Source organism: Hyla sarda, chromosome 7 (assembly GCF_029499605.1).
Source record: "Hyla sarda isolate aHylSar1 chromosome 7, aHylSar1.hap1, whole genome shotgun sequence".
NCBI classification, from domain to species: Eukaryota; Metazoa; Chordata; class Amphibia; order Anura; family Hylidae; genus Hyla; species Hyla sarda.
The window spans coordinates 180,250,944-180,276,930 of record NC_079195.1 but is presented as its reverse complement, the minus strand read 5'-3'; the positions used below and the strand labels follow the sequence as shown (position 1 = coordinate 180,276,930).

General features: G+C 42.6%; 1 protein-coding gene across 4 annotated transcripts in view; it reads left to right on the top strand.

The window, feature by feature from the left end:
• The window catches only part of LOC130282781 (oocyte zinc finger protein XlCOF6-like), a 36,066-nt gene extending 15,846 nt beyond the window's left edge, over positions 1-20,220 (top strand). For 3 of the 4 annotated variants that reach the window (XM_056531502.1, XM_056531504.1, XM_056531505.1), the window contains exons 5-10: positions 10,457-10,554; positions 12,454-12,562; positions 15,109-15,206; positions 15,458-15,566; positions 16,427-16,498; positions 18,287-20,220. In XM_056531502.1, the coding sequence (XP_056387477.1) occupies positions 10,457-10,554; positions 12,454-12,562; positions 15,109-15,206; positions 15,458-15,566; positions 16,427-16,498; positions 18,287-19,830 (2,030 nt within the window). In that variant the 3' untranslated portion in view covers positions 19,831-20,220. The remainder of the gene's footprint in view (positions 1-10,456; positions 10,555-12,453; positions 12,563-15,108; positions 15,207-15,457; positions 15,567-16,426; positions 16,499-18,286) is intronic. The other variant, XM_056531503.1, reaches the window with a different exon arrangement.
• The last annotated feature ends 5,767 nt before the right edge of the window (positions 20,221-25,987 follow it).

Sequence of the window (25,987 nt, the reverse complement as noted above, 5' to 3'; positions counted from 1 at the left end):
TTTGACCTGGCAATTGAGCCTATGGCTCATGCCCTGCTTTCAGGTGATGTATATGAGGGGATCATGGTGGGGTCCAGGGAGCTTAAATTATCCATGTTCGCTGATGATGTCCTACTTTACCTGAATGAACCAGGGAGAGATATCCCTAGGATCTTAGATTTCCTAACTAGGGTGGGCAACTTCACGGGCTATAAGGTAAACGCCTCTAAGAGATCCCTCCTGCCATTGGGGGGTGGGAACCCCAGAGCACTGTCCTCCTTAGGGCATTTATGGGTGGCAGTCAACATCTCACACATCACATATCTAGGGATACACATAGGGCGCACACCTGACACTTTGTACTCCTTCAACTTTTCCCCCCTCTTGAGGAAAATTTCCACGGAACTCAAACGGTGGGAAAATTTGCCACGCTTCTTTCTGGGCCGCTGTCACCTCATTAAAAGGATCAGTTTTCCTCGCCTCCTGTATCCACTTCAAACGCTTCCTTTACTTCTGAAACATGTCGACATTCGTCGTCTCCACTCAGGGCTTACAGATTTCCGTTCCTTCTTTCCAAACGGATGCCCATACGGGGTCACCCTACATTAGCACATTGTAATACCTCATCATGGCTGAATCTATGGGAAGCTAGAGGGGTTGTATCAGCGGAGGATCTTGTGAATACAGACACTCACCAGTGGTTATCACCTAAGGAGATCTTACAAAAATATAATCTTCCACAATCTCATCTACTTTATGCCAACCAAATCTACTCTTTTTGCTCGTCCAGATTGAGAGACCTTTCCAAAGAGGCTACTAACCATCCTCTTGACTATGTCATTGGCCTGGAGCCTAGGAGGGCGTCTATCTCGTCACTCTATTCCTCACTTAGGAATCGTCTTCTCAAGTTGGACCCAAAGAGAGTCTTTAGTACTTGGGAACGATGGACAGGGAACCCGGACATACACGACATCATACTAAATGGGTGGGGTGTAATACGTAAGCAGGTCATTAATGAGAGGTGGTGTGAAACGTATTTCAAATTGTCTCACGCGGCCCTATATGGTTTTAATATTTTGCCCTCACCTACCATCCCTGACAGGATCACCAAATGCCCCAAGTGTGGTGCATCTCTAACAAATTTATATCTCTGCGTCTGGGACTGCCCCTCTTCGGCTGACTACTGGCGGATGGTATGCACATATATACATGACAACTGGCGGATTTCTCTCCCTTTCACTCCGCAGGCCCTGTTATTTCACCAATTCAGACCTCCTGAGGGGGGAGAGGGGAGAGAGAGACACATCCCACGTATTGTCCATATTGTGGTACTGGTAGCACTGAGATGCCTCTTTCTAAAATGACTGGAGGCACAGACTCCGGATTTTGGTCTACTAATAACTCAATTAAAGTTATTCTTGGGGATAGACAGATTAGACGCTGAACGTCATCATAACTCGGGTGCTAAGACATTTTTTGCGAAGTGGAAATCCTTTATTATCACCCACTTTGACTCCTCGGGGATCGCTGACAGTCAGACCGTTTCGCCACACAGAGTGGTACATTATGGAGTCTCTTAAAGGCACCTTGGGAGCATTAGAACTACCAGGTAGCTAAATTCAGCTAGACATACCATTTTGATGGATGGTGTTCTCCCCTAGGGGTCAGGGGGTGGAAGATGGCGATAATACATGGTTGTACATATATTGCATTTTGGGAAATGTTTTTGGGGGCTGAAAGAGAGAGGGTGGGATTGGACTGTTTTTTTGGTCCCATTTGTCTTACTTCTGAAATTGCACATTCTCTTAGCTAGAAGTTAGAGACACCTTTTTATTAGTAGGGTTATGTGTAACTGAAATGTCTTATGATGCATTCCATGCTTTTCTCTATCTGACATTGATGTCATCTCTGGTTTCTGTTGGTTTTGTATGATTCTGAAAATGTTAATAAAAATATATATAAAAAAAAAAAAAAAAAGAATAAAAAAAAAAAAGAGAGACACTCTCTCTCCCTCACCCTATGTTAAACGCTCTCACAAGCGTAATAGGGGTAATTCCTCTGACTCCTCTCCGGAGTCTTTGTATAGACGTAGGCGCTCCCCTCATGGGCATCGCCCCTCTGCTACGTCTTCCCGCAAGCGTCACTCTTCTAGAAGACGCTCCCCGAGTCGCCATTTTGAGTCCCCAGAACGGCGCACCAGGTCAGTGTCTCCTTCTTCTAAAGCTGCCTCCTCCCCTGGAGAACTAGTTGATGAGACTTCTGCTTCTGCCTCTGATTCAGAAGACCGCACAGACATGACCGATACGGTGGACTCATTGGTTTTGGCCATAAGAGACACCTTTCACCTAGAGGACCCAGGAACTTCGGACGCGGTCCTAGAAGTTTCCTTTCATCGTGCCCGTCCGGCACCCAAGATGATCAGCTCCCATGCTGAATTTGAAGCCTTGCTGGAGTCTGCCTGGAGGCATCCTGACAAGAGATTTCAAGAAACAAAGAAGGTTCAAGTGCTTTTGTCAGGGTCCGGACTGGTATGCGGGGAGGACACGGGAGTGGATCCTCTGTGTCAGTGAGGCGATGGCGTGGGCCGTACCAAGGGAATGGAATCTAAGGGGTTACTGGTATTCACCAGAGCCCGCCGCAAAATGGGATGGACTTGCTGCGGCAGGTAACCCCCAAGTAGTTCCACCCGATAGCGACTCAACCTCACTGACAGCTGAGACAGGGGCGGTACACAAGGACAAGGCAAGGCGAGGTCAGACATAGCAGAAGGTCAAGTCAGGCGGCAAAGATTTGTAGTCAGGGGCAACGGCAAAGGGTCTGGATACACAGGCTAGGGAACACACAAAACGCTTTCTCAGGGCACTAGGGCAACAATATCCGGTAAGGACAGGAAGGGGAAGTGGGTTTATATGTGTAGGGAGTGATTGGGAACTGATTGGACCAGGCACCAATTAATGGTGCGCTGGCCCTTTAACCTCTTAAGGACGCAGGGCGTATGGATACGCCCTGCATTCCGAGTCCTTAAGGACGCAGGGCGTATCCATACGCCCGTGGGAATTCCGGTCCCCACCGCTAGCCGGTTGGGGACCGGAGCCGGATGCCTGCTGAAATCGTTCAGCAGGCATTGCGGCATATCGCCCAGGGGGGTCATATCGCCCAGGGTATATTATTTATTTATTTTTTTTACATATGCAATAGTCGTGAAACGCCTGTGGGGTATTTTTTTTCATATGCAATAGTCGTGAAATGCCTGTGGGTTATTAAGGTTCACTTAACCCCTTGTTACATTCCCCGAGGGCTCTAGTTTCCAAAATGGTATGCCATGTGGGTTTTTTTTTGCGGTCCTGGCACCATAGGGGCTTCCTAAATGCGGCATGCCCCCAGAGCAAAATTTGCTTTCAAAAAGCCAAATGTGACGCCTTCTCTTCTGAGACCTGTAGTGTGCCAGCAGAGCACTTTGCACCCCCATATGGGGTGTTTTCTGAATCGGGAGAAATTGGGCTTCAAATTTTGGGGGGTATTTTCTGCTTTAACCCTTTGTAAAAATGTAAATTTTTTGAGAAACCAAACATTTTAGGTACATTTTTTTATTTTTTTTTACATATGCAAAAGTCGTGAAACACCTGTGGGGTATTAAGGTTCACTTTACCCCTTGTTACGTTCCCCGAGGGGTCTAGTTTCCAAAATGGTATGCCATGTGTTTTTTTTTTGCTGTCCTGGCACCATAGGGGCTTCCTAAATGCGGCATGCCCCCAGAGCAAAATTTCCTTCAAAAAAGCCAAATGTGACTCCTTCTCTTCTGAGACCTGTAGTGCGCCAGCAGAGCACTTTTCACCCCCATATGGGGTGTTTTCTGAATCGGGAGAAATTGGACTTCAAATTTTGGTGGGTATTTTCTGCTATTACCCTTTTTTTAAATGTAAAACTTTTGGGAAACCAAGCATTTTAGTACGCCCAATCTTAGATCTAAAGCTGCTCAACCGGCATCTCCTCCTGCACCACTTCCGCATGGAGTCTCTCCGTTCGGTCGTGGCGACCATGGATCAGGGGGAGTTTCTTTCCTCAGTGGACATCGGGGATGCCTACCTCCATGTTCCGATTTTTCCGGGACACCAGCGGTTCCTCTGCTTTGCTGTTCCGGAGGGACATTTCCAGTTTGTGGCTCTCCCCTTCGGCCTGGCCACAGCTCCCAGGGTATTCACCAAGGTCCTTGCACCGGTGATCGGCCTGCTACGGACGAGGGGGGTCTCAGTGATTCCTTACTTAGACGACATTCTGATCAAGGCTCCGTCCAGAGACCAGAATCTAGAGAGTCTCACCTCACTCTTCAGGCTCTGTCTCCCTTCAGTTGGTTGGTCAATCAGGACAAGTCCAACCTGTCCCCCACTCAGTCCTTGGTTTTTCTGGGACTTCAGTTCGACACCCAGTCCACCCGGGTGCACCGCCCGCCAGACAAGCGGGTGACCCTTCTGTCGGGGGTTCGTATACTCAGGAACCCCTCCCCGGTGTCCATTCGCTTTTGCATGGAAGTCCTGGGTCAAATGGTGGCGGCCATGGAGGCCGTTCCCTTCGCTCAGTTTCATTTTCGACCCCTTCAACTCACGATTCTATCCCGGTGGGACAGGTCCCCCTTGTCCCTCAATCGCAAGATTGTACTTCCTCGGACATCTCGCCGCTCCCTTCTGTATTGGCTCCGCTCCCCGATACTTCTTCAGGGGCACTCCTTCCTGCCCCTCCATTGGCTAGTGGTCACCACGGATGCCAGCCTTTCGGGTTGGGGGGGGGGGGGGTTCCAAGACCGGACAGTCCAGGGCCTTTGGTCTCCCAGAGAGACACTCTTCCCGATCAACATCTTGGAACTGAGGGCAATCTACCTTTGCCTGTTGCATTGGGAGATCCTTCTCCAGGGCCGCCCATTTCGTGTCCAGTCGGACAACTCCACTGCAGTGGCGTACATCAATCGCCAGGGCGACACTCGCAGCTTGGCGGCGATGGCCGAGGTTTCTAAGATTCTTCTCTGGGCGGAGCTCAGGGTTCCGGCCATCTCGGCAAATCACATCCCAGGTGTAAACAATTGGGAAGCGGACTTCCTAAGCCGGCCCTCTCCTGACCCCGGCGAGTGGTCCCTTCATCCGGAGGTATTTGCAGAGATTTGCGACCTCTGGGGAACTCCAGATGTGTACCTCTTTGCATCCTGCCACAACCAGAAGGTTCCCCTCTTTGTGCTCTGGCAGCGGACGCACTGGTGATTCCTTGGTTGGGGTTTGCCCTACCTTATCTGTTCCCTCCTCTTCCTCTCCTTCCCAGGGTCCTGAGGAAGCTCAAAGCGGAGGGCATTCCCGTCATTCTCGTGGCTCCAGATTGGCCACGGAGGGCGTGGTACGCCGACGTTGTCCGGCTCCTGGACGACGTTCCGCTCCATCCAGACCTTCTCTCTCAGGGTCCCCTGTGCCACCCCAATTTACCATCGCTGCATTAGATGGCGTGACGGTTGAGACCGTGGTACTAAGGGCCCGTGGCTTCTCAACACAGGTGATTCGCACCATCCTCAAGGCGCGCAAGCCCTCTTCCGCGAAGATATACCACCGTACCTGGCGGTCTTATTTTCGTTGGTGTGAATCTCAATCTTTTTCTCCAGTGGTGTTCTCCTTTCCCCGACTCCATGCATTTTTGCAGTCAGGGCTGGAACAGCAATTAGCTCTCAGCTCTTTAAGGGGTCAAGTTTCGGCCCTTTCCATTCTTTTTCAACACCCTCTGGCATCTGATTCTCATGTTCAGACCTTCCTTCAAGGAGTGTCCCACGCGACTCCTCCTTACAGGTCTCCTACACCTCCTTGGGATCTGAATTTGGTCCTTGGCGCCCTACAGGGCGCGCCCTTTGAACCCTTCAAGGAGGTTTCCCTTCATCTCCTTTCCTGGAAGGTGGCGTTCCTTATGGCAATTACCTCCATCAGACGGGTTTCGGAGTTGGCGGCTCTTTCTTGCCGCTCTCCCTTTCTGATTGTCCATCAGGACAAAGTTGTTTTTCGTCCGGTTCCTTCTTTTTTTTACCTAAGGTGGTTTCTGCCTTCCACCTTAATGAGGATATCGTCCTCCCGTCCTTTTGTCCCGCTCCATCTCATTGCGGGGAACGTTTGCTTCATAAACTTAATGTGGTACGGGCGGTGCGTACCTACCTCTCTGTTACGTCGTCTTTTCGTCAATGTGACTCCTTTTTTGTTCTTATGGACGGTCACCGTAAGGGTCTACCTGCTTCGAAGGCGACCATTTCGCGGTGGATCAGGTCTGCCATTTCAGAAGCTTACCATTGCAGGGTGAAGACACCTCCTTTCAGAGTTTCAGCTCACTACTGTCGGAGCTTCCTGGGCTCTCCATAACAGGGCTTCAGCCTCTCAAGTCTGTAAGGCGGCTACCTGGTCGTCCTTGCACACTTTTTTACTAAATTCTACCAGGTTCATACCTTTGCATCCGCTGATGCTAGTCTGGGCTGTAAGGGGTTGCAGGCGGCGGTGGTCCAGCCTGCCCCTTGATTGTTTTCTGTGCCCACCCTAGGGATGGCTTTGGTACGTCCCAAGGTTTGTGGAGCCGATAGAAAAAAAGGGATTTTTGTCTTACCGTAAAATCACAGCTTTTTGGTTACCTGTCCGAGGGTTTGTTCAGTTAATTTTTTGTTCTGGTTACCTCGGACTGGTCTTGATTTCTGCCTCTCGGTCCTCTCCTACTGCTTGGGAACTAAACTGATTACCTCAGGCTCTGTAGGCGGGTATATCCTGCTGGGAGGAGCCGACTCTTTTGGTTTCCTTAGTGTCAAGTCTCCTAGCAACAACAGCATATACCCAAGGTCTGTGTCCCCCAATGGATCCTCCGAGAAAAGGATTTTACGGTAAGACAAAAATCCCTTTTTATCAACCTTAAAGAGAAACTGACAGCAGGGTCACCCGCACTAACCTGAATATATGTGCAGGTAGATGTTCAGGTAGTGTGTCTGATCCTGTTTCTAATGTTTCTTATTTGGTGAATATTTGTGACGCTGCTGATTTTGTTGCTAATATGGTAATTTCTTCTTAACTGCACTGGAGGCTCCTGCTGCTGTATGTGCCATGCTTTCTCCCGCTAGCTCTGGCAAGATCCCTGCCCCCTTTGGTCAATAATGCCACCCCTACATAAAAATTCATCCACTCTTCCTCAGCAGGTTTATGGAGGAAGGGGGATTATTGACAGAAGGAATGTGGTTATCGGCTGAAGGGGGCGCCAGAGCTAGTGGGGGAAAGCATTGCCTATAAATCTGCAGCTTCCTCCATTGCAGATAAGAATAAATTATCATATTAGCAACAACATAAATATCTCCTGAAGAGCTGCACCTATTTTCACTTGGTAAGAAACAGGGTCACCCGCACTAACCTGAATATAATACAAATATGTATACTAACAACCTGTTAGTTTTTTAAATTATGCTGAGAAACAAGTAGATCAAAATACAAATGGTGGATGTGCGGCTATGTTTCTCGATTTGTGTTGTACATTTGTAGTCTCTCCCTCCTTCCATGGCCAGCACTCCACTCCACCCATTTGGCCCAAGCATTTTTAATTAGCAGGAGACTGCATATGGGATTCCTCCTTCCATTCTCCCAGCCCTCTTGGTAGGGAGCACATGGTAAGTGTTCACACTGGTGTGGGTCTCTGGCGGCCATTGTTTCTGTGATGCTTTGTCTGTGGGGTGGTGCGGCCCAAAGCCAGGGGCTTGGTCGAGCAGCAGTGGGGCTGCCTGACCACTGGGTCGTTCCCCCTGTGGGCATGGGGACTCAGAGGCGGTGGTCTCCACCCGGTGCTACGCCAGTGTTAGGTTAGGGACTCACTCTGACTGGGTGGCTTTAACGTGGCGAGTGGGCTTGTACTTTTTGATCAAAATGTATACTAATAACCTGTTTTTTAAATTATGCTGAGAAGTAAGTAGATCAAAATACAAATGGTGGATGTACGGCTATGTTTCTCTATTTGTGTTGTACATGAATATACAGATAGATGGTAAGAAACAGGGTCATCCGCACTAAGCTGAATACACAGATTGTGCAGCTGACCCTGTTTCTTCCTATCTGTACATTCAGGTTAGTGCAGATGACTCTGTTTCTTACTATCTATCTGTATATCCAGGTTAGTGTGGGTGACCATGCTATCAGTTTACCTTTAAAATGTATTACATGCTGCTAGTTTATCAGCCTTCAAGAAATGTCCTCAAATAATTTGAACTTGTCTTAATCTGTTTTATTTGGGGATTTGTTCAAGGTAAATCCTAATATACAGTCACAAGGACTCCAGTCATAGACATGGGTCCTGGCTCCTGTACATTGACCAGCTTTACACAATATGTCTTGCTGCTAAGTTACCGCTGTGCTGGCCCACCACTCTGCACCCTCCTGTCTAATAATGTGGGATGTCACAGAAATGACATACAGAAGCAGGGACTTATATCAAAACAGGAGTCTCTGCCTTTTAGTGTTTAGGTTCTCTTACTTCCTTTGTAATATATTATCTCCCTGCATTATAAAATGTATTAGAATCTTCAAGGTCATTAATGAACATATAGAAAAATACTGAACCCTTTGGTAACCACTGTTATGCAATAGCGCAGATCAATACCCTGTTCTATACAGCAAATATAAATATATTATCTGAATAAATATGATAAATCTGTCTTCTGGGTCACCAAAGTTTACAAATCCTTTACATCTATGGTGTAGAGTAGGATCTATTATACTCATAGTAACAGAAATATTATAATATGTACTTCAACATTAATTTGCTTACTTTTATTTATTACAATTAGTATAACATTTTATTATTCATTATTACTATTGAACACTTGTGAACTGTACATGCACACTATGGGGGAGATTTATCAAAATCTGTGATGAGGAAGAGTTAAAGGGGTACTCCGGTGCTTAGACATCTTATCCCCTATCCAAAGGATAGGGGATAAGATGCCTGGTCGCAGGACTCCCACCGCTGGGGACCCCCGTGATCTTGCACGCGGCACCCCGTTTGTAATCAGTCCCCGGAGCATGTTCACTCCGGGTCTGATTACCGGCGACTACAGGGCGGGCGGCGTGTGACGTGTGTGTATATATATATATATATATAAACAGCAGGAAAGTATAAAGACATTTGGGGACACTTATCAATGTTTGCTTATGTATTCTTTTTTTAGTAATTTTTTCCTTACTTTTTTTTTTTGCTTATGTGTGACTTATTTATCAACTGGTTTCAGCGTGTTGATAATTTTCTTTCATGTAAGCAATTTTTCCTTTTTTACTTTGGTAGTAGCTTTTTCTGCTCCATGTTTGAGCTGGAGTAAGTTTAGTCAATTTTTTACCTTGTTGCGACTTTTTTTTGCGCAGTTGCGACTAAAGCAAATCCATTTTGAAAAATTTACTACGTAAGCAAGTTAGAATTTTCTTGCTTTTCTTGTTCTTCATGCAAATTGTCGCACGAAAACACACGTAGTCGCAGTTGCGACAATTTTGCAACAATTATTGTAAAGAAAACCTGACTAAACCCATTGATAAACGTCCATCGTAGTCCACATTCAAATGTCAAATCTGCACAAAAAATTCATGATAATTCACAAATCCATGTCTTACCTATTGGGTTAGGGAATTCTCATGTGTTATGTGGATTTTGTTGCAGTTTAGCAGCACACTCTGCATGGGGAAACCTTAGGCTGGGGTCACACACTATTTTGAGAGACCATGAAATGGGGAGGGATCCAGCTCGCAGTAAAAAGATTAGTTAAAACGTAGCTTTTACTGTCTCACATTAAAAACATAATAGATAAACACAAAAAGGGAGAAGAAAAGGGGAGGGGAAAGACACCCCTAAAAACAGCAGGCCGACGCGTTTCGTGCCACACAAGAGCTCTTAGTCATGGCTAAGAGTTTTTGTGTAGCTTGAAACGCGTCGGCCTGCGGTTTTTAGGGGGGTCTTTCCCCCCCCCTTTTCTTCTCCCTTTTTGTGTTTATCTATTATGTTTTTAATGTGAGACAGTAAAAGCTACGTTTTAACTAATCTTTTTTCTGCGAGCTGGATCCCTCCCTATTTCATGGTCTCTGCATACGGGAAGCGGCCCGAATCATCCGAGCTCCAGAGGTCTTTCTACAGTCTAGGTCTCTGCACCTTGTAACATCAGTGGATGGTGAGTTGAGCATTTTTTCTTTCTCAAATGTTGTACAATATTTTGAGCCTCATTTTTGTCGTTATTTTTTCCAAGACCAGAACTGGGTCCAAAAAGACAAAAAAAGGTGCACATCTTTATAGTTTTTTCTTGGTGTCGTTTTTACCTCTGGTTTCTGTAAAACTACTGACAAAATAAGGCCCAAAATACTGGGCTGTACAATTGCATATTAGATATGGAAGAGCTGTAAAATTAGATATTCACTGTATAACTAATGTGGGTATTCAGTCACTAGTGTGTTAATTACAGATGAATCCACTAAGGAAGAAACCCCAGAGGAACTTCCCAGTCTTCTGTTTCTCAAGGATTATCCAGAGGGAAATCAGACTATCCCACAGGAGGATCAGGTAGATTTATCTTTATCATATACAGCATTTGTTTTTTGTTTTTCTACATTCATCAGTTCAACATTGTTCTACTTTCAAATCACTTATTTTTTTTCTCCTCCCCCACAACAGCATAACAAGAGGAGAACTTCATCCTAGGGACAGGAAACCTGGATATATGAATAGATAGATACCTCCTGTTTGTACCTTTTGGAATTTGGAACAGCTGTTTTTTTTTTTTTTTTTTGAATACCCAAAATATTTCTATATTTTAAAGGGGTTATCCAGGAAAAAAAATGTTTTAAATATCAACTGGCTCCAGAAAGTTAAACAGATTTGTAAATTACTTCTATTAAAAAAGCTTAATCCTTTAAGTACTTATGAGCTTCTCAAGTTAAGGTTGTTCTTTTCTGCCTAAGTGCTCTCTGATGACACGTGTCTCGGGAACCGCCCAGTTTAGGTTTGCTATGGGGTTTGCTATGGGGATTTGCTTCTAAACTGGACGGTTCCCGAGACATGTGTTCCCGAGACCAGAGAGCACTTAGAAAAGAACAACCTTAACTTCAGAAGCTCATAAGTACTGAAAGGATTAAGATTTTTTAATAGAAGTAATTTACAAATCTGTTTAACTTTCTGGAGCCAGTTGATATATATATATAAAAAAAAGTTTTTTCCTGGATAACCCCTTTAAGTATTGGGTGCTCCTTGACTACCTAGTACCAGTAAATTGTGTTATCTTTTTGGGGCGCTGGCTGCATAATTCTTTCAGATGGAGTTGCAGCAATCTGGCTTCTTTCTGGGTGTCTCTGCGGGAGATCACGTGAATTTTAGATGCAGGTTCTCCAAGCTGTTTCTCCCTAATTTATTATCCTATATATAAGTGGTCTTCAACCTGCGGACCTCCAGATGTCGCATAACTACAACTCCCAGCATGCACAGACAGCCGTTGGCTGTCCGTGCATGCTGGGAGTTGTAGTTTTGCGACATCTGGAGGTCCGCAGGTTGAAGACCATTGTTATATATCCTTTATTTGCCTGTAATAAAGAAAATGTTATAGTTCCTAATTCTACAACAGAACCACCCCTTTTCCTTGCCCAGTTCTGTTTCTTTGGCTGCACTAATAACCAAATAATACAATAAAAAATTTCAAACTAAATTAAAGGGATACTCCGGTGGAAAACTTTTTTTTTTTTTTGTAAATTACTTCTATTAAAAAATCTTAAGCCTTCCAGTACTTATTAGCTGCTGAATACTACAGAGGAAATTCTTTTCTTTTTGGAACACAGAGCCCTCTGCTGAACCACGACCACATTGCTCTCTGCTGACATCTCTGTCCATTTTAAGAACTGTCCAGAGTAGGAGAAAATCCCCATAGCAAACATCTGCCGCTCTGGACAGTTCCTAAAATGAACAGCAATGTCAGCAGAGAGAACTGTGCTCGTGATGTCAGCAGAGAGCTCTGTGTTCCAAAAAGAAAATAATTTCCCCTGTAGTATTCAGCAGCTAATAAGTACTGGATTTTTTAATAGAAATAATTTACAAATCTATTTAACTTTCTGGCACCAGTTGATTTAAAAAAAATAAAAAAGTTTTCCACCGGAGTGCCCCTTTAAATCTTGGGATTCCACTGGGGCAGCAGAGGAGGTGCCTATTGTTATGTCCACGTTTCCCGCCCCCAAGTAAGGTCCTTCTCTCACAATGCTGTAATGGCATCAAGAACATCAGATCTATCTATGATACTTATTATAATAATATTAGTATTTTTTTATTTATTTTAAATATGTAATGAACTAAAATTTGAAGAATTTGATGTTCGTACCTGGTATAAACATGCACTTCTACTATAAAAATCATGATAGTTTTTTTTTCTTTTTGAATCTCTCTTAATCGTACTTCTTTGATTTATATGTGGTGAATTAGGTTATGAATCTGCGTGATATCAAAGTTGAAGTTGTAACAGAAGTCGAGACATATGCGGAGATAACCCAGCTGTATGAGGGGGAGGAAGTTTCTACTGATATAAGCGCCGGTGAGTAATGACAATTAGGGACAATCAATAATCAGAAAATGACAGATGCTGAAATCCATTGCAAATCTGCATGGCCCACTTGAAGACTGCTGTGAATTTGCTGCAGCAGAAAATATCCAACATTTTTCGGTGTGTATTCACACATACAGGATCTGCTGCAGGTTTGATGCTGTGTTCGATCATTTAGTTAAGGTGCATTCACACCACGTTTTTGCGATACAGTTCCCGTATACGTTTTCTATGTGAAAACCGTATTGGAAAACGTATGCATTGACTCTCCATTGAAAACCGTATGCCAAAAGATGCATCAGTTTGTGTCCGTTTTGCATCCTGTACGGGTTTTGTCAGGTTTTTTTTTCCTGTACCCAAATCCGTAGTCTACCACGGTTTTAGGTCCGGTTGAAAAACTGTATTAAACCGTATACGTTTTTTTTTAACATGGGAGTCAATGGGAACTGTACAGAACTGTATGTGCATACAGTTCCATCCGGTTTTCACCATACGGTTTTTGACTTTCTTGGAATTTCAATCAAACAAGTAAAACTTTATTCAAAATATAGTGAAAATGTAAAAACGTATACGTTTTTTTCTTAAAAAACGGATGCAACCGGATGTAATTTTTCAAACCGTATAAGTTTTTTAACTGTATACGGGTTAAAATGTGTACACACGTTTTGATACAGTTTAGTCAGGTTTTGAGGAATCTGTTTTTCCTCAAAAACCTGATAAGGGAACTGTATTGCAAAAACGTGACGTGAATGAACCCTTACATTAATAACTGCAGTCTGTGAATGTACTTTTTTTTTTTTGCTGAAGTTTAATACACATACACCAGGTCAACAAGATGACAATGTGAACATTTGCCAAACAAAAAGATGGCAAAAAAAAATAGTCCCACTTGTAGGTGAAGTGTAAAAATGAAGTGGTTGTGCAAATAAGGCAGAAGTAGTAGTTTCTTTGAGCATACATAACAAATATAAAATCAAACAAACTGAGAACATAGTGCAAGGTACAAGAAGAAAAAAAAAGACTATTACAGCAGGAGGTGGATAAAATAAAAAATAGAATACTATATTTCCATTACAAAGCATCTGTCATTAATCAAGTTGCTGTGCTAGTCAGGCACTCAGACATGACATCATTTTCAGAATTTGTTCAGGCAGCCTCGGGATTCATACAACAGCATGATCAATTGTAAGCTATGCTTGTAGCATGGTTGTTTTGGGATGTTTTAAATATTTCTGAACCAATCCTCTTAAGTATTATGAAATTAGTTATTTTATAGAGTGCACAAAATGCATTGTTGAGCTGAAGTGGCTCCAAACTAATATCTTGGGCATGATCTTTAAAAAGGGTCCTGACCACCCTCTATGAGTCAAAACAGAAAGTAACTTGAGTTATTTAAATATTGTATGTATTTCATGGATGGCGATTAATCTGAATAGTTATGTTGTAATACTTTTGCCTCAGGGTAATTTTCTGGCTGGTCATGGCAAACCCTTTAAAGGGGTACTCCGCTGCGCAGCGTTTGGAACAAACTGTTCCGAACGTTGGAGCCAGGAGCTCCTGACATCATAGCCCCGCCCCCTCATGACGTCACGCCCCCTCCCATAGACTTACATTGAGGTGGCGGGCTATGACATCACGGGCTCCAGCGTTCGGAACAGTTTGTTCCAAACGCTGAGCAGCGGAGTACCCCTTTAAACCTTTGAGAAGCAGTTTTAACATACTATATAATGTCAGTTGTATGTTGCAATGAAACATTGTAATGACACCACATGTTCATCAGGGATGTGGAAATCCTATCGCCCGATGCCCAGGACATGTATTTCGGGCGCCGGGCAGGAGAATTTTTCATAGATTTAGCCCTGTATCGGGCAAGCAGTGACAGACCGATTTCCCCCTTATTTTTATTTAATGCCGGCGTGAGGCACAGGAGCCGATGCAGACTTGCATGGGATGCAAGTCTGCACCTCACACCGGCGCTCAGGGTGTATGGAGGGGGTGGCGGCCCCCAGCTGATTTTAGTAGCCGGGGGCCGCTGCTCAGAACCCTATTCCCTCTCCAGCCCCCACCAACCTCCCGCCGGCGTTTCTGTGATACAGGCAAATTGTTGCTGGGAGCAGGTTTGCAGGCACACACAAGTCTGCTCTCAGCCCCTGAGGTGCCGGCCGGCGGGTCTTTAGTGTGCGTGAATAGACAGTTCATGCGGCCTAGCTGCAAGCGGCTGAGTGCCGGGACTACAGTTCTGATGTCTACTCATGGCCGGCTCAGGCCTGTCACTACCCCATCTCTTACTCAGGATTAAAAATAACATGAATGGCATCAATTTACAAATACTGCAGAAGTAGTGGGGAGTAATGCATCGAACTATTTTCTGTAAATGGTTACTATGATCATCTAGCAGGCTGTTTGATTTCTATAGAATTCTCTTTAGCTGTTTCATCTATATAAATCTGAATGTCTAAAGGGATCACCAATATAAGTAGATCACTTGACAGTCACGTTTAAACATTGTATTCAGCCTTGTATGTGTGTTTTTACAGAAGGCTCTAGTAAGAGAAATCCACTAGAGGGAAGTCCCAGGCCATTGCATTCCCAGGATAATTCAGAAGATATTCCAAATGTTCCACAGAATTATCAGGTAGACGGAACTAAGATGTTATCAAATACTATATATGAGAGCGGTCAATGATTGTGACTGCAACATAATAATAAGTATGTATAATGTTATGTTTAGGGAATGGATGGACTGAAGTTTATCTATTCTTTATAAATATATATACTGGTGCAGCCACATAGAATTTTTAAGTTGGTTATACACATTTTTGCTTTTTTCCAAGACTTTTCTATCTTCATATTTGTTTATTATTTGTTCCCTGTATGGTGGATTAGGTTAAACAATTATCTGATTTCAAAGATGACGTTTTAACAGATGAAGAAGAGACGTATACCATTGTAACCAAGTGTAAGGAGGAGGAAATTCCTAGAGATATGAACAGCGGTGAGTGTTAACCATTAAATGCTGAAAAACTCAAATATTTTCCCTTGTTGACCAGCTGGACTCCACCTTCCCTGACAATAATGAAGCTAGAGTAGGTTATTTAGCACCCTAGATACCATAAACCTACTAGTATACATTAAATGGTACAATTCTTCAGAAATAATATACAGTCATGACACCTATACAGTGGTCCCTCAACATACGATGGTAATTCGTTCCAAACGACCCATCGTTTGTCGAATCCATCGTATGTTGAGGGATCCGTGCAATGTAAAGTATAGGAAGCTGTACTCACCTGTCCCCGTCGCTCCGGACCAGGTCCTCACCGCTCCCGATGCTGTCCCGCTGCTCCGGTGTCTTCTTCGCGATCCTCCGGCTTCTTCCGCATCTTCTGCAGGGTCCGGGCCTCGCTTTCTGATGACGTTATTACGCTGCTGCGCCGGCGCGGTGTGCGTAGTGACGTAATAACGACGCCGGAAAGCGAGGCCCGGACCCTGGAGAAGATGCGGAAGACACCGGAGGATCGCGAAGTGGACCCGGAGCAGCGGGAATAGGTAAGTGAACCTGCCCGGGATGCTTAAACTGCTATCCGACAGCAGCTTAAGCATTTTGCGCTGTCGGATAGCAGTTAATGCGATGGCCCCGACATATAAAAGCATCGTATGTCGATTTTATCATATGTCGGGGCCATCGTAGGTCGGGGGGGTTACTGTATAATAGTATCTGCTATAGAACATACCCTGTATTATATTTTTGCTATAGTACATGCAATCATGTAAATAACATCTTAACATGTGAGCATAAGAGTATGTAGAGATAATATTATTTATCAATAACAAATTAACTTTGCACTTATTTAGAAAGAAGAAAATGCAGATTTTTTCTAAAAGCTAGTTTTCCCATCTGGCAGGAACAAACACCAGCAAGGAAGGGTAAATATGCATCACCGTGCCTAGATACAAAAAGAATACATAATGGAGACTTACCATCGAGCTAACCAAACAATATGCAGAATTTTGGCAAAATTGAAACATTCTTGTAAAAACTGACTGCAAAAATTACCAAAAAAAAAGCAACAAAAGTGACTAATGTAAATACTAACCTATACCGCCATACTACTTTTCTGCAGCAGAAAACCTGCCGCAGTTTCACAGCAGCAAAGCCACACCAGATTTAAAATTCTTCATTAAAGTTAGTCAAATAATAACTACCGTATTTTTCGCCCTATAGTACGCACCGGCATAAAAGACGCACCCAATTTTAAAGGTGCAAAATCTAGAAAAAAAAGATTCTGAACCCAACAGTGATCTTCAACCTGCGGACCTCCAGATGTTGCAAAACTACAACTCCCAGCATGCCCGGACAGCCGTTGGCTGTCCGGGCATGCTGGGAGTTGTATTTTTCCAACATCTGGAGCTACGCAGGTTGAAGACCACTGGATAGGAGGTAATACTCACGTGTCCCCACTGCTCCGGACCTGTCACCACTCGTCACCGCTACCCTGGATGTTGCTCCATAGCTGTTGCCGCATCCCCGTGGTGTCCCCGATGCTCCGGACGTCTTCTTCCCCGGGATCCACGCTCTCCATCACCGTCATCATGCTCCCGTCATCACGTCGCTACGCACGCCGCTCCTATTGGATGACGGGACGGCGTGCGCGACGACGTGATGACGTGAAAGGAGAGCGCCGGCCATGCAGGCGATCTCGGCACGGAGCAGACACCGAGGAGGCAGGTAAGGTCCCTCCCGGTGTCCTGTAAGCTGTTCTGGACGCCGCGATTTCACCACAGCGGTCCCGAACAGCCCGACTGAGCATCCGGGTTAGTGTCACTTTCCCTTCAGACGCGGTGGTCAGCTTTGATCTGCATCTGTAGGGTTAATACAGGGCATCACCGCGATTGGTGATGTCCTGTATTAGCCGCGGGTCCCGGCCGTTGATGGCCGCAGGGACCGCCGCGATAGGTTTGTATTCGCCGTATAAGACGCACCGACTTTTCCCCCCCAGTTTTGGGAAAGATAAAGTGCGTCTTATACGGCGAAAAATACAACAGATGAACAGTCTTATAACAGTTTTTGAAAGTAATGTAAAAAAGTATTATATGTAGAACTGGATGATTTTTTGTGTGTTCGACAAAAGAAATTCCCCATGAAATATTTATAAAATAAACATTTACGAAACAGAAAAGGGAGTAAAAGGTAGCAGGAAGATGGTGCATGTACATTTCTAAAAGAAAATAAATTGGGTACTAGGTAGGATCCTGTTGATGGAAACCATAGTTAAAGTGAAAAGGTTTTCAGATGTTTACATGGGAAAGTTTAAGACGAAATAGGAGGGTCATTGTTTTAATTCTGCTTTAATTTGGGAAGGAACATCTTTCTTGTAAAACATTATATATAGGATGATTGCTATTAAAGTAAAATTATGATCCTGCATGAATCAGGAAGGATTTTTTATTTATAGGCGAAAGAAGTCTTTGTGACTGGCCCATGTATCTTAATAGGGCTTGCAGAAATCCACATGCTTGCTGATGAACAAAGTCCCATTTGGATGAATGTAACAGGTCTCCATCTCAGTTGTGGGTGTTGTTAGAAATGTTTGTGCTGTCATCACACATACACAGGGCTGCCTTGTTAGGGATGCCTTGCAGAGTGTTGCAGAAATGTTTCTTTGTATGTAATTGTGTAGTGCAAAAGATGAAATCTGTTCTTCTATCTAACAGATGACTTTGCAGAACATCTCAATTTAGCTCAAGATTATCAAGTAAAATATAACAGTATCATAGAAGACAATCATGGAGAACATTCCAGGACACTCCTTACAACAAATATACCCTCATTCATTCACATTAGAGGGCCATCTGCTGATCTCACCAATCAGGAGGAACCTTCACCTGGACAGTACCAGAGTGTTGATCAAACTACAGGAGAAGCAGGGCGTAAAGTATTTCCATGTGCTGAATGTGGGAAACATTTTTCAAAGAAATCTAATCTTTCTATGCATGAAAGAATACACAGAGATGAGAGGCCATTCTCATGTTCAGAATGTGGAAAAAGTTTTCGCCAGAAATCAGTTCTTTTTAAACATCAAAGAAGGCACAGAGGGGAGGAGCCATTTTCATGTTCAGAATGTGATAGAGGTTTTCAACAGAAATCAGATCTTATTGTGCATCAGAGAACACACACAGGGGAGAAGCCATTTTCTTGTCCAGAATGTGGGAAATGTTTTATGCAAAAATCAGTCCTTGTTACACATCAGAAAATTCACTCAGGCGTTAAGCCATTTTCATGTTTGGAATGTGGCAAATGTTTTACCCGAAAACAAGATCTTTTTAAACATCAGATAACTCACACAGGGATGAAGCCATTTTCATGCTCAGAATGTGGCAAATGTTTCACAACAAAGTCGAATCTTGTTGAGCATCAAAAAACTCACACAGGGGTAAAGCCTTTTTCATGTCCAGAATGTGGGAAATGTTTTATCCAAAAATCAGATGTTGTTAAACATCAGAAATGTCACACAGGGGAGAAACCTTATTCTTGTTCTGAATGCGGGAAATGTTTTGCAAGGAAATCATGTCTTATTGAACATCAAAGAACTCATACAGGGGAAAAACCATTTTCATGCCCAGAATGTGGGAAATGTTTTAGCCATAAGTCAGCTGCAGTTAAACATCAGGTAATCCATACTGGGGAGAAGCCATTTTCATGTCTGCAGTGTGGAAAATACTTTGCTAAGAAATCCCACCTTATTGAACATAGTTTAACTCACACAGGGGAGGAGCTATTTTCATGTTCAGAATGTGGGAAATCTTTTAGCCAGAAGTCATGTCTTGATGTACATCAGAGAACTCACAGTGAGAAACCATTTTTATGTTCAGAGTGTGGGAAAAGCTTCACAAGAAAATCAAGTCTAATGGAACATTTAAGAAGCCACACAGGGGAGAAGCCATTTTCATGTTCAGACTGTGGGAAATGTTTTAGCCAAAAGTCTGATCTTGTTAAACATTACAGAACTCATACAGGGGAGAAACCATTTTCATGTACAGCATGTGGAAAATATTTTAGACAGAAATCTGTCCTAGTTAATCATCAGTTGATACATACAGGGGAGAAGCCATTTTCATGTTCGGAATGTGGAAAATGTTATAGCCATAGAGCAGCTCTTGCCCAGCATAAGAAGCGAAGCCATTTTAAAGTTCAGACTGTAGTAGATGTTTTACCTAGTTTTAGTGATATAGTAATTCAGGAAAATAATTTTGATTGAATTAGCTTTTTTTTATTTGCTTAAAGCTTCGAGTAAAGCTGAGCCACCAAAGAGAACCAGGCTCCTGAGAATACATGCTATATTCCACGTTGTCTGTTGGGACTATCTGTCCCGTAAGGGGGAAATATGTACCTAATATGTATTAGGTAGAAGTATGTTGATGAACAACCATTGTACAAATGATTGCCTGTTGAATTTTTTAAGGAGAAATTGTTCCCATAAATTTGATGACTCCTTTTTAGATGGTTACAGCCTGTCATTGCTCGTCTAGAACAATTGTTCATTGTTCAGGTTTTGCGACAAATATCAACTTTGGTCTATTGTATATAGGCACCTTTAGTCTCATTGGGGGAGATTTATCAAAACCTGTCCAGAGGAAGAGTTGCTGAGTTGCCCATAGCAACCAGTCAGATCGCTTCTTTCATTTTTGAAAAGGCCTCTAAAAATTAAAGAAGCAATCTGATTGGTTGCTACGGGCAACTCAGAAACTTTTCCTCTGAACAGGTTTTGATAAATCTCCCCTTTCTGATCAGATGTGGCACTTAGATTGCTAAACCATTTTACCTCCCATTTCTTCCTGGCAGTCAGGAATAAGTTGTGTGTGTGCAAGCCCACCGCAGAGCGCAACTCCAGTACCATAGCATCCCTAACTCAAGTCATACTCACTGCAGTTTCTTTAATGATTTAAGTTACCTGTTCCAACATTTAAAAGTTCCAACGCTAACTACCAAAACTTATCCAATCCCTTCTAAATCAGACTCCATAGCATGGCATCTGGCAGTAATGACACCCACATCTGCCTTTACAATGAAAGCATTCAACAAAAATACCCACATGTTCTGACATCCCTTTAGTGTAAAACTGCTTCTTACCCATAGAGCCTATTCTGCTTCTGACCCATAGAGCCTACTCTGCTTCTGACCCATAGAGCCTACTCTGCTTCTTACCCATAGAGCCTACTCTGCTTCTTACCCATAGAGCCTACTCTGCTTCTTACCCATAGAGCCTACTCTGCTTCTTACCCATAGAGCCTACTCTGCTTCTTACCCATAGAGCCTACTCTGCTTCTTACCCATAGAGCCTACTCTGCTTCTTACCCATAGAGCCTACTCTGCTTCTTACCCATAGAGCCTACTCTGCTTCTTACCCATAGAGCCTACTCTGCTTCTTACCCATAGAGCCTACTCTGCTTCTGACCCATAGAGCCTACTCTGCTTCTGACCCATAGAGCCTACTCTGCTTCTTACCCATAGAGCCTACTCTGCTTCTTACCCATAGAGCCTACTCTGCTTCTTACCCATAGAGCCTACTCTGCTTCTTACCCATAGAGCCTACTCTGCTTCTTACCCATAGAGCCTACTCTGCTTCTTACCCATAGAGCCTACTCTGCTTCTTACCCATAGAGCCTACTCTGCTTCTTACCCATAGAGCCTACTCTGCTTCTGACCCATAGAGCCTACTCTGCTTCTGACCCATAGAGCCTACTCTGCTTCTTACCCATAGAGCCTACTCTGCTTCTTACCCATAGAGCCTACTCTGCTTCTTACCCATAGAGCCTACTCTGCTTCTTACCCATAGAGCCTGCTCTGCTTCTTACCCATAGAGCCTGCTCTGCTTCTGACCCATAGAGCCTGCTCTGCTTCTGACCCATAGAGCCTACTCTGCTTCTGACCCATAGAGCCTACTCTTTGTGTTGGTTTAACCATAACAATAACTCACCTCTACTTTCTCATCCAGTCTTGAACTTCATTTTAGCATATTTTTCCCAAGTGACTTCTACAAAAACACACTTTGAATACCTGATGCTGATAATTTTTATGTTCACCTGCCACTAGGTACAATGAGGGACATTTATCAATGTTTGCTTATGTATTCTTTTTTTTAGTCATTTTTTCCTTACTGTTTTTTTTGCTTATGTGTGACTTATTTATCAACTGGTTTCCGCCTGTTGATGATTTTCTTTCACGTAAGCAATTTTTCCTTTTTTACTTTGGTAGTAGCTTTTTCTGCTCCATGTTTGAGCTGGAGTAAATTTAGTCAATTTTTAACCCTGTTGCGACTTTTTTTTACGCAGTTGCGACTGTCGCAGTTAATAAATACCTGACTACCCGTAGTCCATTTTAAAATTATTACTACATAGTTAATTTTTGAAAAACTTGCTTTTCTCGCTTTCCAGTCAAAATGTTGCACGAAAAATTGCGTAGTCGCAGTTGCGACAATTTTGCGACAATTATAGTAAAGAAAACCTGACTAAACCCATTGATAAATGTCCATAAATAAGTTTAAACTGCAGTAGCAGGCTAGGTTTATCTTTCAATATATGTCTTTTAGAGTTACAGTAACCAAATCTATTTCTTATTGATTCTTAACACTGAAGGTGTAAATGGAAAAAGTGATACAAAGAAAAAAAAAAACTTTGTTTAAAATGAATATTGAAATAAGAGTACGTGCAACATACATTAGTGACATAGTACAGCAAGATGTGTGCATTAGAATCACTCCATGAAATATAGGTTAGCAATGTAGAATTAGAATCACATCAATAAATGGGTCATAGAAAATTATAAACTACATAAAGCCTCAAAAGTCAACCTACAGTTTAAACATGTAACAGTCGCTGATAACAGTCTGTATTCCTGACACGTGTCACACCCACCACTTTTTCATAAGGATGTGTGGTTTGAGGCCTTTTTTGCTAACATTTTAGGGTGTATGCATTAGTTCACGTCTAATTGTAAGAATATTTAATTTTGGCAGAATGCATTAAAACAATTCTGATAGCTACTCTTAGTTTCTTTTTATTTAACAGATGATATAACTTTATTGTATGAGTTATTAAGTGTGGGAATATTTAATGTTTTTTTACAGTTTCAAGATTTTTATTTAATAAAAATGAATTATTTAAAAAACAAACAAAACTGAGTTTTTTTTATTATTGTTTTTACTTTCTGTAATTCCATTTTAAAGGGATATTCCAGGATTTTTTTTTTTATTATTTGAATATGCTACAGGGGCTGTAAAGTTAATGTAGCTCATAATATAGTCTGTACCTGTGTTTGATGTTGGTCTCGCAATTCTTTTGTGATTTTTTTTTCCCCCCCCACAATATTTATGTTTAACAGCATAAAAATTACTTAAATCTCAGGTTTTCCCAGGTTGCAGTGCAGTCGAGACATCACAAGTCAGGTATGCAAAGGAAGCCTGTCCTGCTTCAATGGGTAGAGCGACCACTGGGTGGGAAAGATAATTCTGCAACTAATTGTATTTTTGTAACAGCTGGAGGCACCCTGATTAGAAAACAATGGTCTTTTGAATGGAATGCAACTCATTTGTGCATTAATGGGTGGGGTGGCTGAGGTGTGGGAGGGAGGAAAGTTACCTCCCACTTACAAACAGGGAACTATGGGTTTTGTAGTTTGAGAAAACGAACTGCAACAGGAAATACCCAGTTAACAAAAAAAGTAGCCACAGCATTATGGTAATCTGACAACATAGCAATTTAGCCTAAAAAAAAGCACAGATTTTTCCTTAAGCATGTCCATTACTGTCTGGCAGGTACATACTAAAATCACCCTATGGTGGATAACCCCTTTAATGCTTGTGTGTGAATTCTAGACAGCTCTAGGGACATAAGCTAGACTAAGAGTCAGTATTTAACTGTCCGCTGAGTACTCATGTTGCCATGGGATTGCAGTCCTTAAATGGGCACTGTCAGATATAAAAACTTTTGATAGGTTGTAAAGCATGCAAAACCAATAGGTTCTGTAATCGCGTTCATTAAAAATGTTCAGTCAAAAAACTGCCTCCTGGGATACATACACTGCTGCCTGTGAGCAGATGATGAAATAAGCTGGTGACTGAAGATAGGGACTGAATGGAGGATTTTTTGTTTAAAAAGTGTCCCTGTATATATATGTGTGTGTATATATATATATATATATATGTGTGTGTGTGTGTGTGTGTGTGTAAATCTGTGTTGTCTAGGTAATGTACATGTGTATGAATAAATGAAGTCAATGTGTGTGTATCTAATACAGGGGGACTACAATCATATGCCTCCAGCTGTTGCAAAACTACAACTCCCAGCATGCCTGCATAGCCAAATGATGTTTGGGCATGCCGGGAGTTGTAGTTTTGAAACAGTAGGAGGAACACAGCCTGCAGCAGCGCTGCTGTAAATCCGTGTTTTACCAATCATATGCCTCCAGCTGTTTCAAAACTACACATTCAAAGGATGTGTGGGCATGCTGGGAGCTGTAGTTTTGCAAAAGCTGTACGCACACATTGTGTGTGTATAGCATAAAAACAGAAAGGAAAGGGTAACAGATGCTCACTGAGACCAGTGACTGAGGAGAGGGAGGGAGGGGGAGTGGTTATCAACTAATGTTACCTTTGACAACATAAAGGTAATTCAGAAATAAAGCGAATTCTGAGAAAAATATAGGTCATAGACACATAAAAATGATATGTACATGATCAGGATGAGATACTGAGCAACATATAACAGCTTTTTTAAGGTACGCTTTAAGAGTTTTTAACAGTTGGCATTAAAGTTTTTTTTTCGGATACTGTCCATTGGTACAAGTACATGTATGTATGTGTTAAAAGGTTTATACAGATAAATATTTTTATATTTAACAGTGCTCATGCTGATGGTGCTGGTCTCTGCTCCTAAGCACTAGAAAATGCACAGCCAATCACAGGATCATCAGCAGTGTCCCGCCTCATGAAAACTCATAAAACTGCACTTTAGTAAAAACTGTTTTTTTCTTTCATTTACACATCCAACTTTAACGAAAAGTCATCAAACACCTGTGGGGTGTTAAGGCTCACTGGACCCCTTGTTACGTGCCTTGAGGGTGTAGTTTCCAAAATGTTATGCCATGTGGTGGTGGTGTGGGGGGTGGGGGTTCTGCTGTTCTGGCACCATAGGGGCTTCCTAAATGTGACATGCCCCCGAAAAACCATTTCAGAAAAACTCACTCTCCAAAATCCCATTATCGCTCTTTCCCTTCTGAGCTCTCTACTGCGCCCGCCAAACACTTGACATACACATATGAGGTATTTCCTTACTCGAGAGAAATAGGGTTACAAATTTATAGAGGATTTTCAACTTTTACCACTTGTAAAAATTCAAAAACTGGGTCTACAAGAACATGCGAGTGTAAAAAATGAAGATTTAGAATTTTCTCCTTCACTTTGCTGCTATTCCTGTGAAACACCTAAAGGGTTAACAAACTTACTGAATGTCATTTTAAATACTTTGAGGGGTGCAGTTTTTATAATGGGGTAATTTGTGGGGTATTTCTAATATGAAGGCCCTTCAAATCCACTTCAAACCTGAACTGGTCCCTGAAAAATTCAGATTTTGAAAATTTTGAGAAAAATTGGAAAATTGCTGCTGAACTTTGAAGTCCTCTGATGTCTTCCAAAAGTAAAAACATGTCAACTTTATGATGCAAACATAAAGTAGACACATTGTATTTGTGAATCAAAATATAATTTATTTGGAATGTCTATTTTCATTAAAAGCAGAGAGCTTCAAAGTTAGAAAAAAGCTACATTTAAAAAAAAAAAATTCAAATATGTTTTTATTGGGTTTTCACATAAACATACATACAACAGTGGGCATAGAATAATTGCCCTTTACAGAACAAAATAACAGCAAACAATTTCAAATCTCCGTATGTTGCATAAGCTGTATACATCAGTAAAATAATCAAGGTGGGGAAAATCGTATGTAAGGATGGATTGGTGGGGTGAAAGAAAGGAGGGGGGTAGGAGGGGATGCCATTAAGAAAAACCATCATTACATTCCAGTAGTGTCCAATAAGTTACAAGCAGATATGTGTAGTGTACAATACTCAGAGATCAACCAAAGTTTCCACACTTTCAAGAATTTGTCATGTGTCCTATTCGCTCTATGGCACAATTCCTCAAACCTGCACAACTGATGGATCTTAGTCACCCATTCCTCCATAGAAGGTGGATTCGTTTGCAGCCAGTGTATCAGGACAAGGGATTTAGCAGTAGCTAGTAGGTGAGCAATGAGAGAATGTTTTCCCGGAGTATATCCCAAGGATGGCATACCCAGAAGTACTGAGGATGGAGATAGGGGAATTGTGGAATGTGTAATAGCATCTATCACTTTATTTAC